The following is a 20,661-nucleotide window of genomic DNA, read 5'->3' on the forward strand; positions in this document are numbered from 1 at the left end:
TAGCATTCTGCACGCTTTAAATCAGACACAGAGATGAAATAGTGCAATAAGACCACATTTATTTGAGTGAATTATAGCATTTATTTGAATGAATTATCAATCGAGAGAGAGATGCTTGTGTGTCGCTCTACAAACAATAAAGCTGTTCAGTTACTTCATAAACAACTATTTTATATATAAATATGAATTTGAGCTCTGCAACATTATATCCCTTCATATTGCAATTCTTCTGGGAGTTTGACAATACAGTTCTTTATTTGCTCACATTTGGAACTAAAAGGAAGCTGTCTTTTCAGAAGAACCATTGTTTTGATTCAGTGTGAAGAAGGTGAAGTTTCACACTGGCTCCTTGTTCTGAGAGCTGGTGGAAGTGTGTCACATGAATCGTGCAGGGACTTCAGATCGTCTGACACGATGTGCTGCTGCCTTTTTGATTCATTATGCAGGCATATGCTAATCCTTGCTAGGCTAATTTAAACACAACCTTCAGACCCCATCCACCTCAAGGGAGCAGCGTGTTAAACAGTCAACGTGCGTAACGACTCTGACGCAAACTCTGACTGACGTGCTGATTTGAACTCATCAGCGAATCAGACGCTGTGTGTTATTTGAGGTTGAGGGGGAAGAATCTGTGCAGAGGGCTGGAAAAGAGGCCGGGCTCTGTAGATTAATTAGGAAAATCAAAGCGGCTGGGGATGGAGAGCTGTGTGGCACTGCCAAAAACCCTGCAATCACTCTATCCTCCCAGGGCTGGCAAAGAAAAAGCCAGATTCTCTTAGTGCTTTTCCTCTGCGACTGCAAAAAAGGCAATGTATCATAAATCAACAGTGTCTAGTTCCTCTTTAAAATGTTGCCCATGAAGTATTCAGAGTGTGTGCGCTCGAAACAGCGTCTGCCATCTTCTGGCATGAGAGAAGCCATTAAGTATTAATGCACTTAAGTAAGCAGTTAATTGTCAAGTGCCATTGAATGTGTTTTCTACTTGCTTGCTTTTAACTCTCAGGGCTCAACAGTAAAATAGGTATAGGACCACCTTGAGAGAATTTCAAAGCAGCTGACTGAAAGCTCACTGTCGGTCGAGTGCTACAGTCTTGAATTTGTTGATCATGTACATGTTATTTAACTTAACTCCTCTTAAACATTTGGATTTCATTTTGATTGAAAGTTCATGCATCGATCCGTTAATTCTAATATGACATTTGAACTTTCATGTTGGTGCTCAACAAGTTTGAAAGTTCAATTTTCAGCATCATTGCTCCAGTCTTTAGTGTAACATGATTCTTCAGAAATCATTCTAACATGCCGACTTGCTGTTCAATAAATATTTCTTCTTATTATTAATGCTGAAAACAGTTACTGCTGCTTAAAGCAACACTATGTACATGTTTGCGCTCTAGCGGTCTATAAACAGAACTGCACACATCCCACAGAAGAACATTCTAACTGGATATACTTCTCCAAGTTTCTGTCTATGGCGATTCACGCAGGTGTGTGTTACTCTGCAGCGGAGACGACCCGAACAAGCTACGGAATTACGGAAACAATAAATGTTGCTGAAAAATAATGTCTGTCTCATTAAACTTAATTTAAATAAACAAATATTTGAATATTTGTTTTTGTGAGCTCAAATATTCAAATGTGATATTTGCAGAAAACGCCCATCCCTAATTATAAATGTATCATACTGATTTGGGATAAGATAAAAAGGCGGTTAGGTAGATGAATTGTAGATTCATTTATGATGTACCTTGCTGAATAAAATAATCAATTTATTTAAAAAAACTTACTGACCTCAAACTTTTGAACAGTACCTGGAGATGCATATTTATGTCTTTTTTTTAATTGGCTATAATTGTTTATTCATTTTTAAAGTAATTTGTAATTTGTATATTTTCTGTTTACAGTGCGAATTTTTATACTTACAAAGCACTGTGCAATTTACCAAACACTTAGAGGACAGTTCCTTTAGGGACAAGGTAAACAAATATGAAGTTTTTCAAATCTGAATTGGCTTCTTTTTGTTGTCTTGAAACTGTTAAATAAGCCTCACTGAAAAATACGTCCTTGCCAGCACTCTGAAATCTTCTTTTGTTTCTAAAAATACAGTTTTTTTTTTTTTTTTTCAAACATGCCATTATCCCTCGTTACCAATGTGAATATGGTTAATGTTGAATTATTAATGACTGAGGTAAAATGTCTGGCCTCAGATTACAGGCTGATCTCTATAGGTTTCACACAGTTCAGAGCGGCCAACCCAAATAAAAACACTTCTCCAGAGAGGCTTTTTATCACGAGATGCACTTCAACAGGAATTAACCACTTGTTACATGGCTTCCGTTCTCCTGGTTTGGGGTAGATTTTCGTCAGCACATTGTTGTATCCACCAACTGGTATTATATTGATACAAAATACGGCAATCTGTCTGCGATACGGATCTGCATGTGTTAGCCAAGCAGAATCAATAGCCTTTGAGACTAGAACAAACCTTCAAGGAGTGAGACTTGGCTACGCAAAGTGGATATGGCTCTTGTAATATTCATGAGATGATCTGCTTTTCTTTTGTCTTATGGATTTTCGCTTCCAGATTTCCCCTTGAGTTTGAGCTTTGCACCTGAGATTCTTCTGCGTTTCCTAGACCAGCTTTGCAAGTTCCTATCTCCATCTACACAGCATAATTGTATAATTACACAGTACAATAAGATGGCATGTTTTTGTGTTTGTCAATGGATGTGTTGAATGAGAGCTTCTACATTTATTCTGTTATGTAGACAAGTTTGTATTCAGTCAGGTTTGTTCAAAAGTACATTGTACAGCGAATGGTCTTAGCATTAGAGCTGTAACAAGGTCAAGACCTTTGAGTGATCAACGGTGGTTGATTTTGATGAGAAGGTCAATGGCAGAGCATTTTTAGGATATTTAAAAGATTTGCTATATCAAACGGTCTAGGCAAATTTTTATATAAAGTAAACTATAATTTTTTTTTTGTTTAATCCCAGAGTACTGTGCAAAAGTTTGGGTTAAATAAGATTTTTTATTTTTTTTTTTAAAGAAGTGCCTAATGCTCACTGAGGCTACATTTAATTGATCACAGTAAAACAGTAATATTGTGAAATATTGTTAAAAAAAATAACATTACTGTTTTAATCTATTTAAAATCTTATTTATATTCTGTGATGCAAAGTATTTCAGGATTCTTTGATGAATTGAAGTGAATTACTTAATTCATTACAACTGTATTAATTTTACTGACCCCAAACCAAACATATAAACTTTCATTAGTCATTAATGATTAACTAATAATAATGATTAACAGATAATTCATGATGTAGTCATATATATATGTGTGTGTGTGTGTGTGTGTGTGTGTGTGTGTATTAAATGTATATGTAAATATTACCCTTTCAAACCCTTTAACCCTGTAATGGTTTTTAATATTGATAATAAATGTTTTTATAAAGGAATAATGTGTGAGGAGCTCTTAAACTACTTCACATTTACCTCATATCTATATGCCATCATTTATCCTAATGTGAAAACAAAGCAAAGCCTTTGTTCATGAAAATTAATTACATCAAATAAGGTTTACCCACAGGCTTAACTTACTGACTCAAAGACATGTTATGTGCACGCTAACTGCATTGCAAGGCTAAATTGTGCATTCAGAAACATCTAGACGACGCACAAAAAAATGGAACCGAACACAGCAATCTCGAAAGAATGAAGAACGTTGAATTATTGTGAACTTGATATGCTACTCTAAAAGTGCAACATACCCAGAAAAAAAACCAGACTCAAGATTTATTTTGTGTGAGAGGAGACATTTTGTAGTTTTAGATGGATCTAACCACTCTTTAGTCCCAAGGGGTTTGTCCACTTGTATTCAGCTAGCCCTTAAATCAACCTCTACATGGCTTTTTACAACATAAAGAAGGATGTTAAAAAGAGCCATTTTTGTTTCTGAAGACGTGTTTGAAGTACTCCGATAATCTTTTTCCCTTTCTGAAAGGCTTTTCATCTTTGAATAGCCGATGATTAAAAGCGGAGGGGAAAGAGAGTGAGAAATAGATGTAGCAATAGACAGTAAGAGTGAAGCGTATCTTTCTATTGTAGACGTTTCGCTCTGCTATCTCCAGGAGGTATCTTCTGCGTGAGTCCTGAAGTGTGGGCTCACATGGCCTCATGTTGCCATTATTTTCCTGCCACCTGGAAACAGTGGAAGGAGGGCTTTTGAGGCAAGGCTGCTGAGAAAGCTTAAATGATTTAAATTAGATGATTCCCTCACGTGCACGTCTGTGAAACTAAGCTAAGAAAGAGATGAAATAATTTCTTAACCCACTGATTTACATCACAAATATGATTAATATTGAATTCTAGCGCCAGATTTTTATATGTGAAACATTAAACTGAAATGTTGCCACTTGCATCACCAAACTGAATTGCAAAACTGATTGTTTTCAAACAGGTTTCAAACACAGATATCCCTGTCCCTAAAACTGTGTTGCTGCGACAGTCTGATTGGAATGTGCGAGCAAACTCCATTATTTTTATCCCTGGATAACTTCCTGTGCAAATATATTGCGTTTTCTGTCACATTTTCATTTAGTGTGTATATCTATACAAGACAGTCTTTCTTTATTGCTCTATTTTCCAAGAAACTTGTCTCCATTTCCTGCTGTAGCTTTTGTTTTGATACTGAGGAGAGATGGCAGTGCTGAAGTGTTTGCCTTTTTATTAAAAGAAACATCTCTCGCTTTCTCTCTCTCTCTCTCCTCCCCCTCTTCCTCGTGCTGTTTTCTAATCCAGCTTGTGAATCACATGCCGTGACCAAGCATGTGTGTGTGTGTGTGTCACAGAGCCGACCCAAGAGACCTTTTTCTCAGTTAATCATTCATTTTCCCGATCAGTTTCATCATACCCTAAATAAACAACTTATTTAGTTTAAAATCTCTAATATATGTCATCACCACTCTGTTCCACTTTGTCTTACTTTCCCGCCGCATGCAGTGCTCCAGTAAACATATCAAGCACTCTGTGTGATATAACATATAGTTTATTATATAGAATACATTACTGTTAAAAAGCTTTTTGTTAAGAATTGAATACTGTATTCTGCAAGGCTTATAGCAATCAGCTAAGTTGTGCTTTAGTTTGTTTTACACTGTAAAACAAACAAAAAAAGGACACTAGTCTGTGTGTGTGTGTGTGTGTGTGTGTGTGTGTGTGTGTGTGTGTGTGTTTGCGTGAGCATGAATTGTTTTTCAGTCTGAATGTTCCGTTCTGTTTTAGGTGAGGTGTACAGGGACACACTCACTGTGCACACTGATCACACCTCTGAGGTTTACTAGTCACATTTGAGACTATTATTATATGACAAAAACAGCTAAAGCATTCTGTTTTATGGAAATCTTATGCATACATTTGATATGTCTGTGCACCTGTCTGTGTATTGGTTTGGGGCTTATTGTGCACTTTATAGTTTGCATAAATACACACAAGCCTTGTTTCATAATCATGCACGTTATCAAATCAAGAGAGAAAATGTCTTCTTTTCATACATAGTCTATGCATAAAAATGAACAGGCATTATAGCATTGTACAGCGAAGAGTTGAAATGACACTTTATGCTGGAGAAATGATAGCTGCATTTGTGTAATGTGTTTAACATTGCTGTTGAAAATGTGTTACTGTTCAGGGAAGAAGAAGAGGCACTTATGCCAACTGGCATCTCTCAGTAAGGTCACATCAAGCTGCTCGTAGTACAGTGACGACAAAAGATGTTCACAAACCGGCAACATTCAAAGCCATTACTGAGGGCCCTTCAGCGCTTGCCTTTTTATTCCCAACAAATTATCTCTTTAAAATTCATCAGAATATATGATTAAATTGCAGATAAGTTCTGGTCGATATATCAAATATTCTCTATGTATTTGAAAAGTTTTTGCTGACAAAAAAAATAAAATTACACAACAGTATGAATATCAGTTATTTTGATGCACATTTAATTTGAATCTTTAAGTTTTCACGTCATGTGACTAATTTCAAGATCCCTCCTTCGATCGTGACTTGCAAGTATTAATTTAAGAGTAAGATTCAGTCTTTTAATTATGATGAATCACACGTTCCAACTGTCTGTTTTAGTGAACGAATTCATAACAGTCATTCAGTGATTCATTTGTGTCATCAAAAATTGATGTAGATCAACTGAAAAACACAACCTGTTCAAAAGTTTGGGGTCAGAAAGTTTCTTTTAAATTTTACATGAAATTTTTTTATAATATATTGTGTAAGAATGCAATAAATCGATCAAAAGTGACGGTATAGACCAGGGTTATTCAAATCTTGTCCTGGAGGGCCAATGCGCTGCAGAGTTTAGCTGCTAAAAATTCAGCTTTCCTATCACAAGGACAAATGACATTTTAAAATATATTAAAATACAAAACAGTTATTTTAAATCGTATAATGCAATTTCACAAATTACTGTTTTTACTTTATGAAGTAAATAAATGCAGCCTTATTGAGCACGAGACTTTGTTGAAAAACTATAAAACTTTTGAACACTAATGTGTATATATAAATATTTTTGGGTGTATAGTATCACCCTGCCTTATCACTTATTTCTCATCTTTTCTCCCCAGGTCGGTAACTGACCCCAGAGACGGCAAACGCGTGGCCCTCAAAAAGATGCCCAGTGTCTTCCAAAACCTCGTCTCCTGCAAGAGGGTTTTCCGCGAGCTGAAGATGCTTTGTTTCTTTAAGCACGACAATGTGAGCTTCCTACCATCCCCAACTGTTTTTTTGTTTTATCATCTGTTCGTGTTACCTAACTCTCGCCATCTACAGTACGTGTCGTACCCATGGTGCCATTAGCGCGAGCCTGGCTAGCTCAGGTTGTCCCAGGGAAACAAATGTCACATGAAGGCTGGTGTCGGTGCCTACATTCTCTGGCATCAAAGCTGACCTCTGACTCTGTCTTTGTTTCTCCACAGGTGCTGTCAGCCCTGGATATCCTGCAGCCTCCACACATCGACTACTTTGAGGAAATGTATCCTAAACAGTAAACTGAACCAACAGGTGCTGTCAGATTAAGTGATTCTGACCTCAAAAATATGATGTGCTTATTATTTCTGGCCGATAACATGTATGATGGTCTGAAATCTGCAATGTGTAAAACCCGATGATTATGTTCGATGAGCATGATTTGCGAATTATCACAAATTTGCACTTTTGATTTTAAAATAAATATTTTAATATATCATTTATTTTTTAAACTCCAGGATAGCTGTTTTTGTTGGTTTAAACGATTTGATTAAAGATTTTGTGTTTTAAATGAATATGTGCATAATTATAATTATTATTAGCATGATGATAAATTTAATTATCTTAATTAAATTTATGCATTTAGCAGACGCTTTTATCCAAAACGACTTGCAGTGCATTCAGGCTATCAATTTTTACATATCATGTGTTCCCGGCAAAATCGAACCCCCAACACTGCGCTTGATATCGCATTGCGATACCAATTGAGCTACAGGAACACAATAATATTGATAACAATAGCATGTATATTTCAGAGCTCAGGTATAGAAAGGAAGTCATCTGAAGGCTTGTTTTAAAGTCTTAAATTGTTGTGCAAATGCTTTTTTGTGGTTGCTAAAGTAGGATCAAGATGAACACTATGTTTAGAGAGCTAATGTATTGCCTCATGCTGTGCTTCAGAGTTTTTGATGGGAAAGAATGATCCAATGTACTTATGGAAACTAGTATGACATCTACAATATAGGCAAAACAGGTCTGGCTTGCTTTCTGTTTATCGCGGGTTAAGGATTTTCTTTCCATCGCGTAATGGTTTTGCTCTAGTAGTGGAATATGGGGATGACAATTCAGATGGATTTCAGAAAAAGTTATTTTTCAGGCTTTTTCTTTCCCCTGATGTTTCCTAGATGTGGTCTGCTGGATGCTAAAGGCATCCCCGGCTTCTTAATTTGGTATGTAATATAATCAGAGGAATTACACACTTTCCCATTTACCGCTCTTGCCGGTCACCCGATACACAGTGTTTTTCCCATCAAATACCAAGAGGCTTTCTATGATATGAGCTGAACAGTCTTCCTCTTAAATGAGCTGGAATTTTAGCTCTTTAAAATCAGGAACAAAAAAGGCTTTTGTGTTAATTAGCCAGGAGATTTATCCTGTGCTTTTGTATTTTTAGACGTTTCTCATGCAGCGTGACCGCTGGTTGTGTTCTGGATTCGGCTTCGCTTCCCAATGTTTGAAATCATCTAAAAGATGTATAACGTCAGTAAATAATGCTATGTGCAAGTAAATCCACTAAAGAAAGGGTGAACATGCCAAGAAACATACGTTTTATATTTTAAGATCTCTACAGTGATTCATTCTTATGGCTATGAGAGAGGTAATACACATTCAGACATAGTGCACGCTTGCATTTCTCCATTTTGGCACCAGCATTAAAGGGAGTATATCGTGGGAAACAGGATTTTCCTTGCGCTTTTGAAATATGATTTTAATGTAACATTTATGTAAAAGTAACAAGAAAGCTTCAAAACTTGTTGAATGTGTGGTCTTCATTGATGTGACATTAGGAGACATGTATATAGTAGGGTGGAAAAAGATCATGTATAAATTATGATCCAGTGTTTTTATAGTTAACAAACAAAAACTACCATTATGACAACTTGTTTCCCTTAACTGAAATACATTTCAAAGATAAAATATAAACAGCAGAAGAACATCTTAAACATAAAAAAAATCATTAAAAATGCCTTGCCTTGGCAACCAACTTAAATAAAAATGTAAGTTGAAATACTAATACTAATAATAATAATAATTTAAAGGTAAATAGAAATTAAAACAAAAGTACAGTTGCTAAAACTAAAGAGCTAATTCAAAATAGCATTAAATAATATAATAGTATTTAAGTAATACTATAATAAAGTGTTAACGTGTGGACATCATAAACAGAGATCTACTGTACAAGCATTTGTACATTTAACACATGCCACTTTTATATCCATTCTGCAGAATTCCATCAGTTTTACTCCTAAATTTTTATTTTATTTTTTTATTTTGCTTGTGACTGTTTGATTTTGGATGGTTTGCAGAGAACAATATGATAAAAAGTACAATATATCCCTTAAAAAAATCATAATGTGATGACTACTGTAGTGCTCATGTTTTTCATTACGTTTTCCAAGAGAAAGATTTCTACAGAAGCAGCCTAATGAGGGATTGTAAACACTTTCAAACACACACACAGGTGCAGAGGAACATTCGAATTCTCTGTGATAATGTTCCCCCTCAGTGCTAACGTATTTATTTACTCACCCGATTAAACAAAGACTCATATCCTTCTGCTTTTCACAGCACACTAAAACCTTTGTGCTCTCATTTTGAATGGATTAAGAAACAAAATCATCAATGCATTCTTTTTGCGGTCGGCTCCTTGAGTCGTATATTTTGAAGCGGCTTTGTTAGACATGTTGAGGAACACACATTTCTGCATGTACTACATGTACCATTCACACACAAAGTTATTAAAAAGTTCATGTTCCAGAGCCCAGGGATCTCGCTGGTCCTCAGCAGACCTGTTTGAAAAGGTTATTTCATACCGCACTGCCACTGTGTATTCCAGCTAATTATATCTTTTGCTGAATGGCGTCTTTCTCAGTGACTGATGTGTGAATTGTGCTCCGTGCTCCTTGTCATAATGGCTGTTATTTCTCCATCTGACTGCTCGACTGCATTTTCATATACGCTGCATTTTACCAGATGCCTGCGGTAAAAGCGTTTCAGTTAATCAGTAACTGTTTGTTACAAGCATATTCCCTTCTGTTGCAGGAACATACTATTTGTCTGTTGCTCAAAACTTGGTTTGCTGCCTTCGTAGGGAGCATTTTATGGTATGCTCACAATGCGAAGGCTGTTGTTGCTCAAGATACCTTGTTTTGTGCAAAAGGTAGCTTTTGCCCAGATTTTTGCCCCGATTTGCAGTCTGGAAGAGTCGATCCTTGTTGCCAAAAGTCCGAGCCGGTCAGATTTTGGGTAGTCTGAGTCGACAGATTTCACAGAAAATAGTGTTGTGTGTGATGCACACACATTCTGATTTCATTTCAGACTATGATTCCATCCAGTTGGAGGATATCAAACATGTTTAAGATTTTGCATCTCCTAGCAAAGTGATGCAAGAGGAATTTTAACCAAAGTATGTTAAGGACATTTCATGAAGACTGAATCATACCAACTTGTGGAAAATGGACATCCGATGTCCCCTTTAAAGACCTAATAATGACTAATATATTACTTGTATTAAATTGTATTTGTTTTTAAACAAAGCTCAACATTTAAATCAAAAATGCATCTATTTCTGTGAAGGAACCTTTGGCAGTGTTGGCCAAACGTGACTCAGGTTTCTGAAGTTGTTTGGTGTATTCCAGCCTTAAGGCAACATTGTATGTATCCTTTTTAAAGAAGGAAATCCATAATACTTGGACAATGTCAGACAAGGTAAAATAAATATCCCCCAAAATACCTCAATGTAAATAAAATGAAATATTTCACTCAATATTTGTAAGTGCTCTGTTAGAGAAGGACTGTATTTGTGTGTCTTGGTAGAGCATTCTAAATTGGTCACTTATAAGGTTGCATGGCCTTTAGAATACAACTCTGTAGATTTTGGAACAGAACTTCTCTTGTTTATGTGGTTTTATGGTGCTTTCAGAGGGTTGTTATTGTTATTTTTGTGTTTACTTCTTACAGTTAAATTTAGCTTGTTCTCAAAGCTCTGTCAGTGGTTTAGCTCCGTGAACTGGGTTTCCAGCTACTCAAATGTGCTTCAACTATGTATGTGAGAGGATACTTCCCTATAGTTTGCAGTCTATGTACAGTATGCCGAAGTAGTAGGTGTTTTTTTGGCACAGTACATGGGTACACGTGTTCTCATGTTCTTGGGTCATAACAGAATCCCCAGGGATGGGATGGGATGGGATGGCTCCCCTCCATTTGAGCCTGTGCTTACTTTTCTGGATCACAGTCCTGCAGGACGCAGTTAAACACACACAAATGCATTAGGGATGCACTCGAGAACTAAAAGGATAAATCAGCAGAGTACTTGGGGCGATGAAGAAAGTTCCATCTGCACTTATTTTAATTATTAGATCAATTTTGCAGTTGAATTGTAACTTTTTGTAGGATCTCACATGATAATAATTTTTTAGAAGCTATTATTGTGTTTCCATGAGCTGAGAAGTTGAGTGTCCATTTCTAAAATACCAGAGTTCAACCGTAAGATTTTATTTATTTATTGTCATTTATTTTCTTGCCCCTTCATTCATTCATTCATTGGCTACACCTTAAAATGGGTGTTTTCATTTTTTAGAAGCACAAATGGTAATATAAAAATATAAGGGCTGTCAAATCTATAAATCGCATCCAAACTAAAAAGTTCTGTTCACATAATATATGTGTTAATTATATGTATATATACATTTGAATTATATATGTTTGTGTGTGTGTGTGTGTGTGTGTGTGTGTGTGTGTGTGCGTGTGTATATATATATATATATATATACACATGTATATATGTGTATTTGTCGTATATATATTTTTATGCAATTAAAGCTGCGGTAGGTAACTTTTGACACTCTAGTGGTTAATAAACAGAACTGCTTGCGTCTTGTGGAAGAACATCGTAGCCGGAACTACTTCTCTCTGTTTATGTCTATGAAGAATCACAAAGGTGCTGGGTTACTCCACCGTGGTATCCCCGAAGCAATCTAAAATAGTCCGAATATAAACACTTATTATAGGTGCACCCTAGTGATTCAGGACAAGCTAAAAACACGGTTTGGAAAATGGTTTCATGCTGTACTCGCTTATTATATACATTTTTCTACATTTTGAACACAAACAAAGTTACAGACCGCAGCTCTGATTGGTTGTTTTTTACCCGGAGCGATGGAGTTTCTGCAAATGGCAATAGGACCACTGGGAGGAGCCAGAGGAGCTTGATTTTTTTCACAGATTATCTGTCTCATATTCTACTGTCAGGACATAATGACAGGTTTAATAAATATGTAAAAAATATTTTTTTACAAAAGTTCCCTACTGCACCTTTAATTGCAATCAATCTGTTTGATAGCCATAAAAAATTCTAATGTATTTAATTTTTTTTATAAATAAAAAAAAAATTATAGAAATATTATAGGTCTGTAGGTTTTAAAACCCTAATAAATTGTTTGTATTAAATATGTGCGTAATTTTTTTTTTTATTATTAGCTGAAAGCTCAACATTTACTTTTTTTTCTCACACATAAATTTTGTTGCTAAGCATAAAATGTATCTATTTTTGTGGTGGAACCAATGGCAGAGTAGGTAGTGTTATGCTATGATCAGTAGAATATCTGATCTTCAGGTAGTGTTCACCACAGCACTTCACACTGAGTGTGTGTGCCCCCTGATGCAGTCTTAGCAGTCTATTTATAGCAAGAACAGTTACTCTAGGCTTCAGTCAGTACTGCCAAGCAACTGGCTGCCCTATCATGCATTTATTATTGAAGAAACTCAGAATGTCAAGAAAAGCAACCTGAAGAGTTGTGTTCTGAGCACAAGTCAAGCTTTTTAATGCATCTGCAACTTTCTTGTTTTATCTTCCTCGTCTTTAATACAGTTGTCACAAGGTTGCTAGTTTAAGAGGATGTGGATTTCTCTGTGGTATGTCTGAAAGAGGGCCTTTTAACCAGTGTCAACTCCGCTCAAGGCTTTTTCAGAGTGTTTGTCGCCATGTCTTCAGTTATGAAGCAGCGATTAGGTAAAGTGGTTCTGAGTTTTGTAGTTCTGGTGTAGGTGAGACAGCTATGTTATTAAAGGAGCAGTTCAGACAAAATGAGCTTATATTATGTGTAGGTATTCTATTCTATTCTATTCTATTCTATTCTATTTTAATTTTTTTATTTTTTTGAGCATTAAGTTGAGCCAGTGATCATTTATGCGGTACGATATGAAAGCGTTTGCCTGGGCATCATGCAGCGAGTGTTTTCTGGGCACACGTGCTGAAAGTGTGAGATTCCTCATCTCAAATACAGATTGCTTTCATGATTACAGAATGAGTCATGTATGCTTAAAGGACAAAGACATCGATGAATTATTGTTAATGTCAGTGACTGAACACACATGGCTGCTTTTGATACACATTTAAAGTGCATTAGGCATATCTGTTTTTGTATTCAGCTGTTTTTTTTTTTTTTCTATTCCTTTAAAGTCTTTATATTCCTATATTTTACGTTAAACATTGTGGATGCTGTTCTGAAATGACTCTTTAGAAGCTTAAAATGTGATTTCACCTGCTAAACCAGTCCCATTTCTCTGTGGTTGTTGCTGAGGCAGGAATTTCAGGATGTGGTAGATAAAAGGCTACAATGGCCAATGGGCTGACAGAAGCAAGGTGCGCTGGGTTTAATTACCAAAAAGACTGTAGCAGCAGAATTAGCAGAACCCCCCTTCACATCCCCCCGGTCTCTGAGCAGGTCAATTAGCACCCAGCAAAGCTGTGAAATACGCTTCCCTCCATCTGAATCTGGCAACGATTAAACCTTGCTATTATGTGAGAGGACTTTGTGAAAGCCGTGTTCGGTCTCACACATGGCTAAGCCCCCCTTTCTGTGTGTCCAATGTGTTTGTACGAATTTGCGAATCTAAGAGTATCCAGGCTATGTGTAAGCTGTGTTTGTGTGTCTGCAGCATGTTTGGGGGTGGGCTTGTGTGTGTTTGTGCGTGTGTGTGATTGTACTTACTTACCATATCTTGGGGACAAATTTGTACCCCAAAGTGATCAAAACCTGCCAAAATCACCAAAAACCACAATTTGGGGAAGTCCTGACTTGTGAAACTGGTAAAAAAAAAATGTTTTGAAATGGAAAAACGCAGAAAGTTTTCTGTGAGGGGTACATTTTTTTTTAATGTTAAAAAAATCCATGCTTTTTGTTTGTGATATGAAATATTCTTCTGATTTAAATGCAGTTTTTATTTGACTCCCCCCCCCCACAAATTAGTAACGTTAAACTTGCAGTTAACTGGTTTAACTATATCTGATCACTCAAAGTAAATTTCACAAATAATTACAAAGAAACGATATTGAATTAAATGTACAATTTTAAAGTAGAATGACTACAATAGTATTTTATTTTTAAATACTTCCAATAATTTAAATGTAAAATTTAAATTTATGCATTTAGCAGACGCTTTTATCCAAAGCGACTTACAGTGCATTCAGGCTATCAATTTTTACCAATCATGTGTTCCCGGGGAATCGAACCCCCAACCTTGCGCTTGCTTGCTTGCTAACGCAGTGCTCTACCAGTTCAGCTACAGGAACACTGTTATGTTTTATTTTTATTTTTTGTCTAACAACGAGCTGTAGTCTGCAGCAATATACCAAGATGCTCAATAGCATTGTGAATGTTAAATTTGTGCATTCATTCTGTATGATTTCAGTGTCTTGAGATGTGTTAGAGTAGTTGTGTACACATTTCTCTATAGGTGCAGGTGTGTTCTTGTTTTCTGTTGCTCTTTACCATGGAAACCATTTAATAGAATCACTTGACTTCCTTCTGTATCCGTCAGTTAGTCGTTCTGGAAGGGAGCTCCAGGCCACAGGTGTCTCTCCACCTCTACCCACAGTCAAGCTGTGCTAGTTGGCATAGTGATCCAGCAACACTGGTTCAACATAAGTTTAATGGGGGGGAGAGAGAGAGAGAGAGAGAGAGAGAGAGTCATAGGGGAGATAAAGAAAGTCACGGGCCACAGAGAACCAACGGAGCGCCACAGACCTCAATCCCCATAGTCCTTATTCAGCTTTTCAGTATGTGTGTGGTTTTTTTTGCGTCAGTGCTAAACTATGCAGAGAACCGAGCTTGGAAGATGTGTAATTTGCATTTCAGTGAAGCAATCAAGCATGGCTGTCATTTGCATGAGGCTAATTAGGCACGTGACAAAAGCCCTGTTCTCAAGGCGAATATCAAAATATTCGTGTGGAGGTCTGCCTGGAGCTCTCCACAAGTCTGCTTCTGAGACTCCCAGCCTGGTTAAAAAGTCTTTTTTTTAAAGGGATTGTTCACCCAAGCATGAAAAATCTGGTATTTATTTACTCACATTTGTTACTCTATATCTATATGACTTTAAAGTTTGGTATTTTCCTCTAGTAAACCTATCTTTTTCATTATATTGAAAAGCGCAGCCAGTATATTCTTTACAGCTTTTGTAAAACCGCCACAGAAGAAAACAAGCCATGATGGTTTAAAAATGACATGAGGTTCTGTCAGAATTTAAATTTTTAGATGAATCTGTTTTACCCCATCTTCCTGCAGTGATAAATTAACATGCTTTTAGCATGATATTACTGACTTGTTAACTCTGTTTTCGACAAGGTTCATTTTCTAGGTGTAGCTTGTTACTAAATAAGTTACTTAATACTCAGAGAAACCCAGTTTGTGTGGCATATTGACAGCAGAGGCCTGTTGCCCTTTTGCAGTGTAGTAATATTTTATCTCGCAAAGAGCTGTGAAACAAATATTGCTTTTGATTCATAGAGGATGTGAAAATCTCAGGGAGAAAAAGGGGAGAGATTTGGCTGTTTAGAGCCCACATGATGTCGAATTATAGCAACATAACTAGATTTTCTGATGTAAGGGTGCCGCCACAATGCTAGAGTATTCTCAGTGGTTGCCAGGGACTTGGTGTATGGTTGCTAAGCTATTCGTGGTTTCTAGCCAGGTACTCTGTGATTTCTAGGGTGTTCTGGGTGAACACCTCATTTAGGGATACAGCAAAAACTATATTTAGACTAAAGCCAACACTAAGTTAATACAAACATGTAAACATCCATTGCATTACGATTGTAGAGGGTTCCTGGTGGTTGTCAGGGACTTGCTATAGCTATGGTTTCCTAAGGTATCCTTGTTATTCTTGTCTCTTTTTTTAATAGTGTAGGGATGTCTGAAGCACAGCTCACTCAGAAGTCATTTTCAAATCAAGCAGCTTTCTCTTGGTCAACTTGGCAAATTCAAGTGATATTTCGCCATCACGCAGAATTCCTTGTCTCATGGATCCCTATTAAAATGACTGGATTTCACAGAACAAACTTAGTTTTTGTTTGTTTTAACTCTTAAAAAGTGATAGTTTTACTTTAGTTGTGATTAGATGCCTAGTTTCAGTTTTTATATTAATATGGGCTTTGAAAATGAATGCGCTAGCTACTGTCTGTTTTTTTAAAAAACAAGAAAAAAAATATAAAAAATATAAAAAAAATAAAAAAAAATCAGCTTTGTAGTGATGAAAATGTATTTTAGTTAGGGATGGACGATATATTGAATGCATTTGTCACGCAGATTTCATCAGTAAAGCCGGTTCCCTGATTAGCGGTAAATCGCCATCACCTGCTTTTAAATGGAGCGGCATTTAATAGACAGAACCGTAGATCACTGACAAGCTACACAATATCGATTTCATTATCAAAGGCAATCTGCGATAATGAACGCGATATTGCGTTGCGTAGTCAGTGATCAACGGCTCTGTCTTATTAAATGCAGCTCCATTTGAGAGCAGTTGATGGCGATTTAGCAGTAATCACAGAACCAGATTTACTGACGAAATGTGCATGACATTCGCATGTGATATATCGCCCATCCCTAATTTTAGTTTACTTTCTGTTTTTCCCAGTTATGTTGCGAGATATAATTTAAGAAGATGAATTGCTTGCAGGTTTAAAACATAGGGTTATATGTTTTTAAACACTAAATATGTTGAGAAAGCTTTTTTTTTAAAAAACCTGCCTAAGGAACACAAAAAGCCGAAGAGAGGTGCTTCCGAGGATGTGAAGAGAAGCCATGTCAATTTGCAGTGACACTGTGAAAAATGGCATGAAAATACTTGTGACTTGTTGCTGAGAAACTTGAGGGAAAACCGTGGGGTGGGTAGAGCATGAGCTTGTCCCAGCAGACAGTCAATCTGCAAGCAGTCCTGCATGCTCAGCTGTAGTTATCACACACACACACACACACACACACACACACACGAGAGGGTTGCCTCTGCTGACTCGGCTGCAGTGTCGATGACTGGTTGAGCTTTTTTTGAACTACAGATCTGCATCTGTCAAACCTTGTGTAGCCTCGTGTGCGTGACTCCCTGCCAGCGAGTGGCAGAAAACGGCTCATCTTTGTTTGTTAATAAAAAGAAGATCACAGGCGATTTGTCTTTGCCAGGAAGTCCTCCTACGCTTTCTCCATCGCTTGTATTTACTGACATGCAACGTGTTGATTGCTGAAGTTGGCGTTTGTTTTGACAGACTAGTCGCGCTGAAGCAGATTATTCCTCCTTGTTTGTTCTTTAGCGCATGAATGAGTCATAATGTGTGTCTCCAGGTAAAGATTATTCAACACAATAATCTTCTCGACATAAAGGTCAGACCTAGAGACTCAGAAGTGACAGTTCTCTGGTTTATGTTTATAAGCTGGACTGTACGGCAAATAGCAGCTCATCGGTGTGTGTGTGTTTTATATTCTGGGAATTGTAGCAATTACACGTGAAAACGGAGCCTTTCGTTGAGCCCTGACGGTCACGATGTGATGAAGGGAATTATAGTAATAGTAGTTGTTTTGATTGGATTATGTTCCCTTTTGGATTCAGCTCACTCAGTGGCTGTTGTAATGAACTCATCTTCATTCATCACTGTGTAATGGCCACATCATAACACCCTGATGTTTCTTGTGAAGCATCCCAAAACTGCTCTGCCAGGGCTTTTCTATCGAAAGCAGAATGTAATGCAACATTCTTTTCTTTGGAGGTGTGAAATAACAATTAATGATACTGTGTTAAAATAAACCACAAACAATGCTTTTGCTGCTATTAAAAGCTTATTGACTTGTTAAAATAAAGTAATATGTAGTTTTATTTAATCGAATACTTCTTTAATTAAAAAAAGCAATAAATATGTATTGCCTAAAGAAGATTAAAAGATGATTCAAATGAATCACAAACCATCTAGAAAAAGAAACAACTCACTAAAATGAATCTTCAGTGCAATTATTCGATCTTCTCAGTGCAATTTAAGACAGAAAATGTCCCTGTACAACCGGTTTCATGCTAAACTGAAAACTAAGTTTTATAACAGTTTTTTACCTTGTTATTGTTTTGGAAAGCGCTGTTTTCCATTTCTGGTCACAACACAAACCTGTAACTTAAGTCTAATAAACAACTTTACTCTAGACAAAATTTGGGGTAGGAGTTAAATGTACAGTCCATCACCACATTTTAAAATCTTTGATTAAAAAAAAAAAAAGTAATAATGTGTGTCTGTTGACTTTGTGCTCCAGTTTAGGAGTGGCGCTTTAGACAAATGCTAGTCCTCCTCACTTCCCTGTGACCTCCCTCTCCACTGGCTCTTGTTGTAGATGAGTGCATCATTTGGATCACTACTGTATGTGTGAGCTTCCTGCTGTTATTTTTGGCATGCTTGTTTCCCTTGACATAACTCTTACCGCAGTTATGTGGTGACAGAGTTGATGCAGAGTGACCTCCATAAGATCATCGTGTCTCCACAGCCTCTGAGCTCTGACCACGTCAAAGTCTTTCTCTACCAGATCCTCCGAGGTGAGATATTTTTGGTATTTTTTTTTTTTAAGTTTCACCTGCAGAGTTCAGACACACACATTCTCCACGCTGAGTCTTTCCTCACCAAATCTCATGGGTACAGAACTGCACAGAAATTCATACACACCTCTCTACTTCATGTTCCTTACTACCATTTTCACACCAGAGAAAGTGAGGATGAAGAGATGGACCACTCATAGTGTAAGAATATGAATGGGAAAAACAAGAAACAATGGCCTCTTTGATATTTTGTTAACTGTAGGACAACTGACATGTTTCATCTGGTTCATTAGAAATAAGGTCAAATGGTCTCTATAAGACATATAACTTCAATGTTTTAAAGTGACACAAAGCTTCATTACATCTTAGAGAAAAAAATGGCATCATCTGTTTATATGTCAACTAGATTACATTTCAGTCCAAGCAAGAGATCTGTACAGCATAACAGCGCAGTCTGCTTCATATCAATACAGTTTGTGTCCACAAAATGTCTTTAATGACTGATGTAAATGTTGTGTCCGTAGGACTGAAGTATCTTCATTCAGCTGGCATTTTGCACAGAGACATTAAACCTGGTAACCTGTTGGTCAACAGTAACTGTGTGCTTAAGGTTAGTGAAATACTCAAATTTTTTGATGTGTCTGTGATTTTAAAATGTGCTTTCTGGTGCTTTTTTTTTTTTTTTTTTTTTTTGAAATTGACCCTGTAGTTGGACTCTTAAGTATCATTATTTTGTGTGTGTGTGTGTGTGTGCTCTTGTTTTTGTGACATATCAGGACACAACTCTGTATAATGACATGGGTATGACAAAGGTATTACAAGGAGAGGGTGACTTATGAGGACATAACCCATGTCCCCATTTTTCAAAATGCTTAGAAATCATACAGAATGAGTTTTTTTGAGAAAGTAAAAATGCACAAAGTTTCCTGTGAGGGTTAGGGTTAGGTGTAGGGTTGGTATATAGGGCGATAGAATATACAGTTTGTACAGTATAAAAACCATTACGCCCATGGGATGAACCCACTTTTCACAAAAACAAATGTGTGTGCGTGTGTGTGTGTGTGTGTATATATATATATATATATATATGTGCGTGCGTCCGTGCATGTGTGGGTGTGTGTGGTTTATATAAGAATTCCACTTTCCACAAATTAAAAAAAAATTAAAAACAGAATTCAATTATATTTTAAATTGAATATTTAAAACAAAAACTGTTTTAAACTGTTTATAACTGTTTTAGCACATGTTAGTCATTAATGTTAACTGTATCTTTATCAAATAAATGTATTCTATGCAAGCATAAGGTGATTAAACGTAATTTTAGTGCTTCAGCTTTTCTTTTCTTTTTTATAACAGTTTTAGTTTTTCATTGATATTGATATTTTATTTTAAATCCACATTTGATTGTTTTTTTTATTTCAGTTTATGAAAATAACTCTGTGTGATACTAAACAGTCAGGTGACTGAATAATTGGCTCAAAGTGACAATTTTGGTCTCTCAAACACACACAGGTATTTTTTAATATATAATTTTGAGAAAAAGTGTAATTTGGATGTAACAGCTAGTGATAAGTATAAGAAATTAAAAGAACTCTTATCTATCTATCTATATCTAAATCTATATATATATATGCCGGTACATATATGTGAGATGTTGCCTATTTGAGCTTTATTGTGCTGGTTTCTTTTGTCTCTGTGCTATCCTGCTTTTTTACCATTATATACTCTAGCCTTTGGGCCTTGAATTCTGTCTTTATAATTCCTTTTTTCCAAAGAGCAAGGACGCTTCATATCTATCTGGCCAGGCCAGGTCTACAGCGCCAGCATACACACACTAACACACAATCTCTGGCTCCAGGGGGTCAGGGCCCCTTTGGGATTGATTCATCTGCTCAGTTCCTGACATAAATCTTCATTTTGGATCCCATAGAGAGAGCCCAGCTGCAAAAGTGAAAGCAAGGTTGATATGGGAGATACAGAAAAAAAGAGAGAAATTCTCTG

At 36.6% G+C, this 20,661-nt stretch overlaps 1 protein-coding gene across 1 annotated transcript in view; it reads left to right on the forward strand.

Annotated features, from left to right (window-relative positions):
* The window catches only part of LOC113058569 (serine/threonine-protein kinase NLK-like), a 60,032-nt gene that overhangs the window by 21,002 nt on the left and 18,369 nt on the right, over nt 1-20,661 (forward strand). Inside the window, exons 2-5 of the mRNA XM_026226576.1 lie at nt 6,636-6,765; nt 6,987-7,042; nt 18,554-18,660; nt 19,185-19,270. Of these exons, the coding sequence (XP_026082361.1) occupies nt 6,636-6,765; nt 6,987-7,042; nt 18,554-18,660; nt 19,185-19,270 (379 nt within the window). The remainder of the gene's footprint in view (nt 1-6,635; nt 6,766-6,986; nt 7,043-18,553; nt 18,661-19,184; nt 19,271-20,661) is intronic.

This window comes from Carassius auratus, chromosome 40 (assembly GCF_003368295.1).
Source record: "Carassius auratus strain Wakin chromosome 40, ASM336829v1, whole genome shotgun sequence".
Lineage (NCBI taxonomy): Eukaryota > Metazoa > Chordata > Actinopteri > Cypriniformes > Cyprinidae > Carassius > Carassius auratus.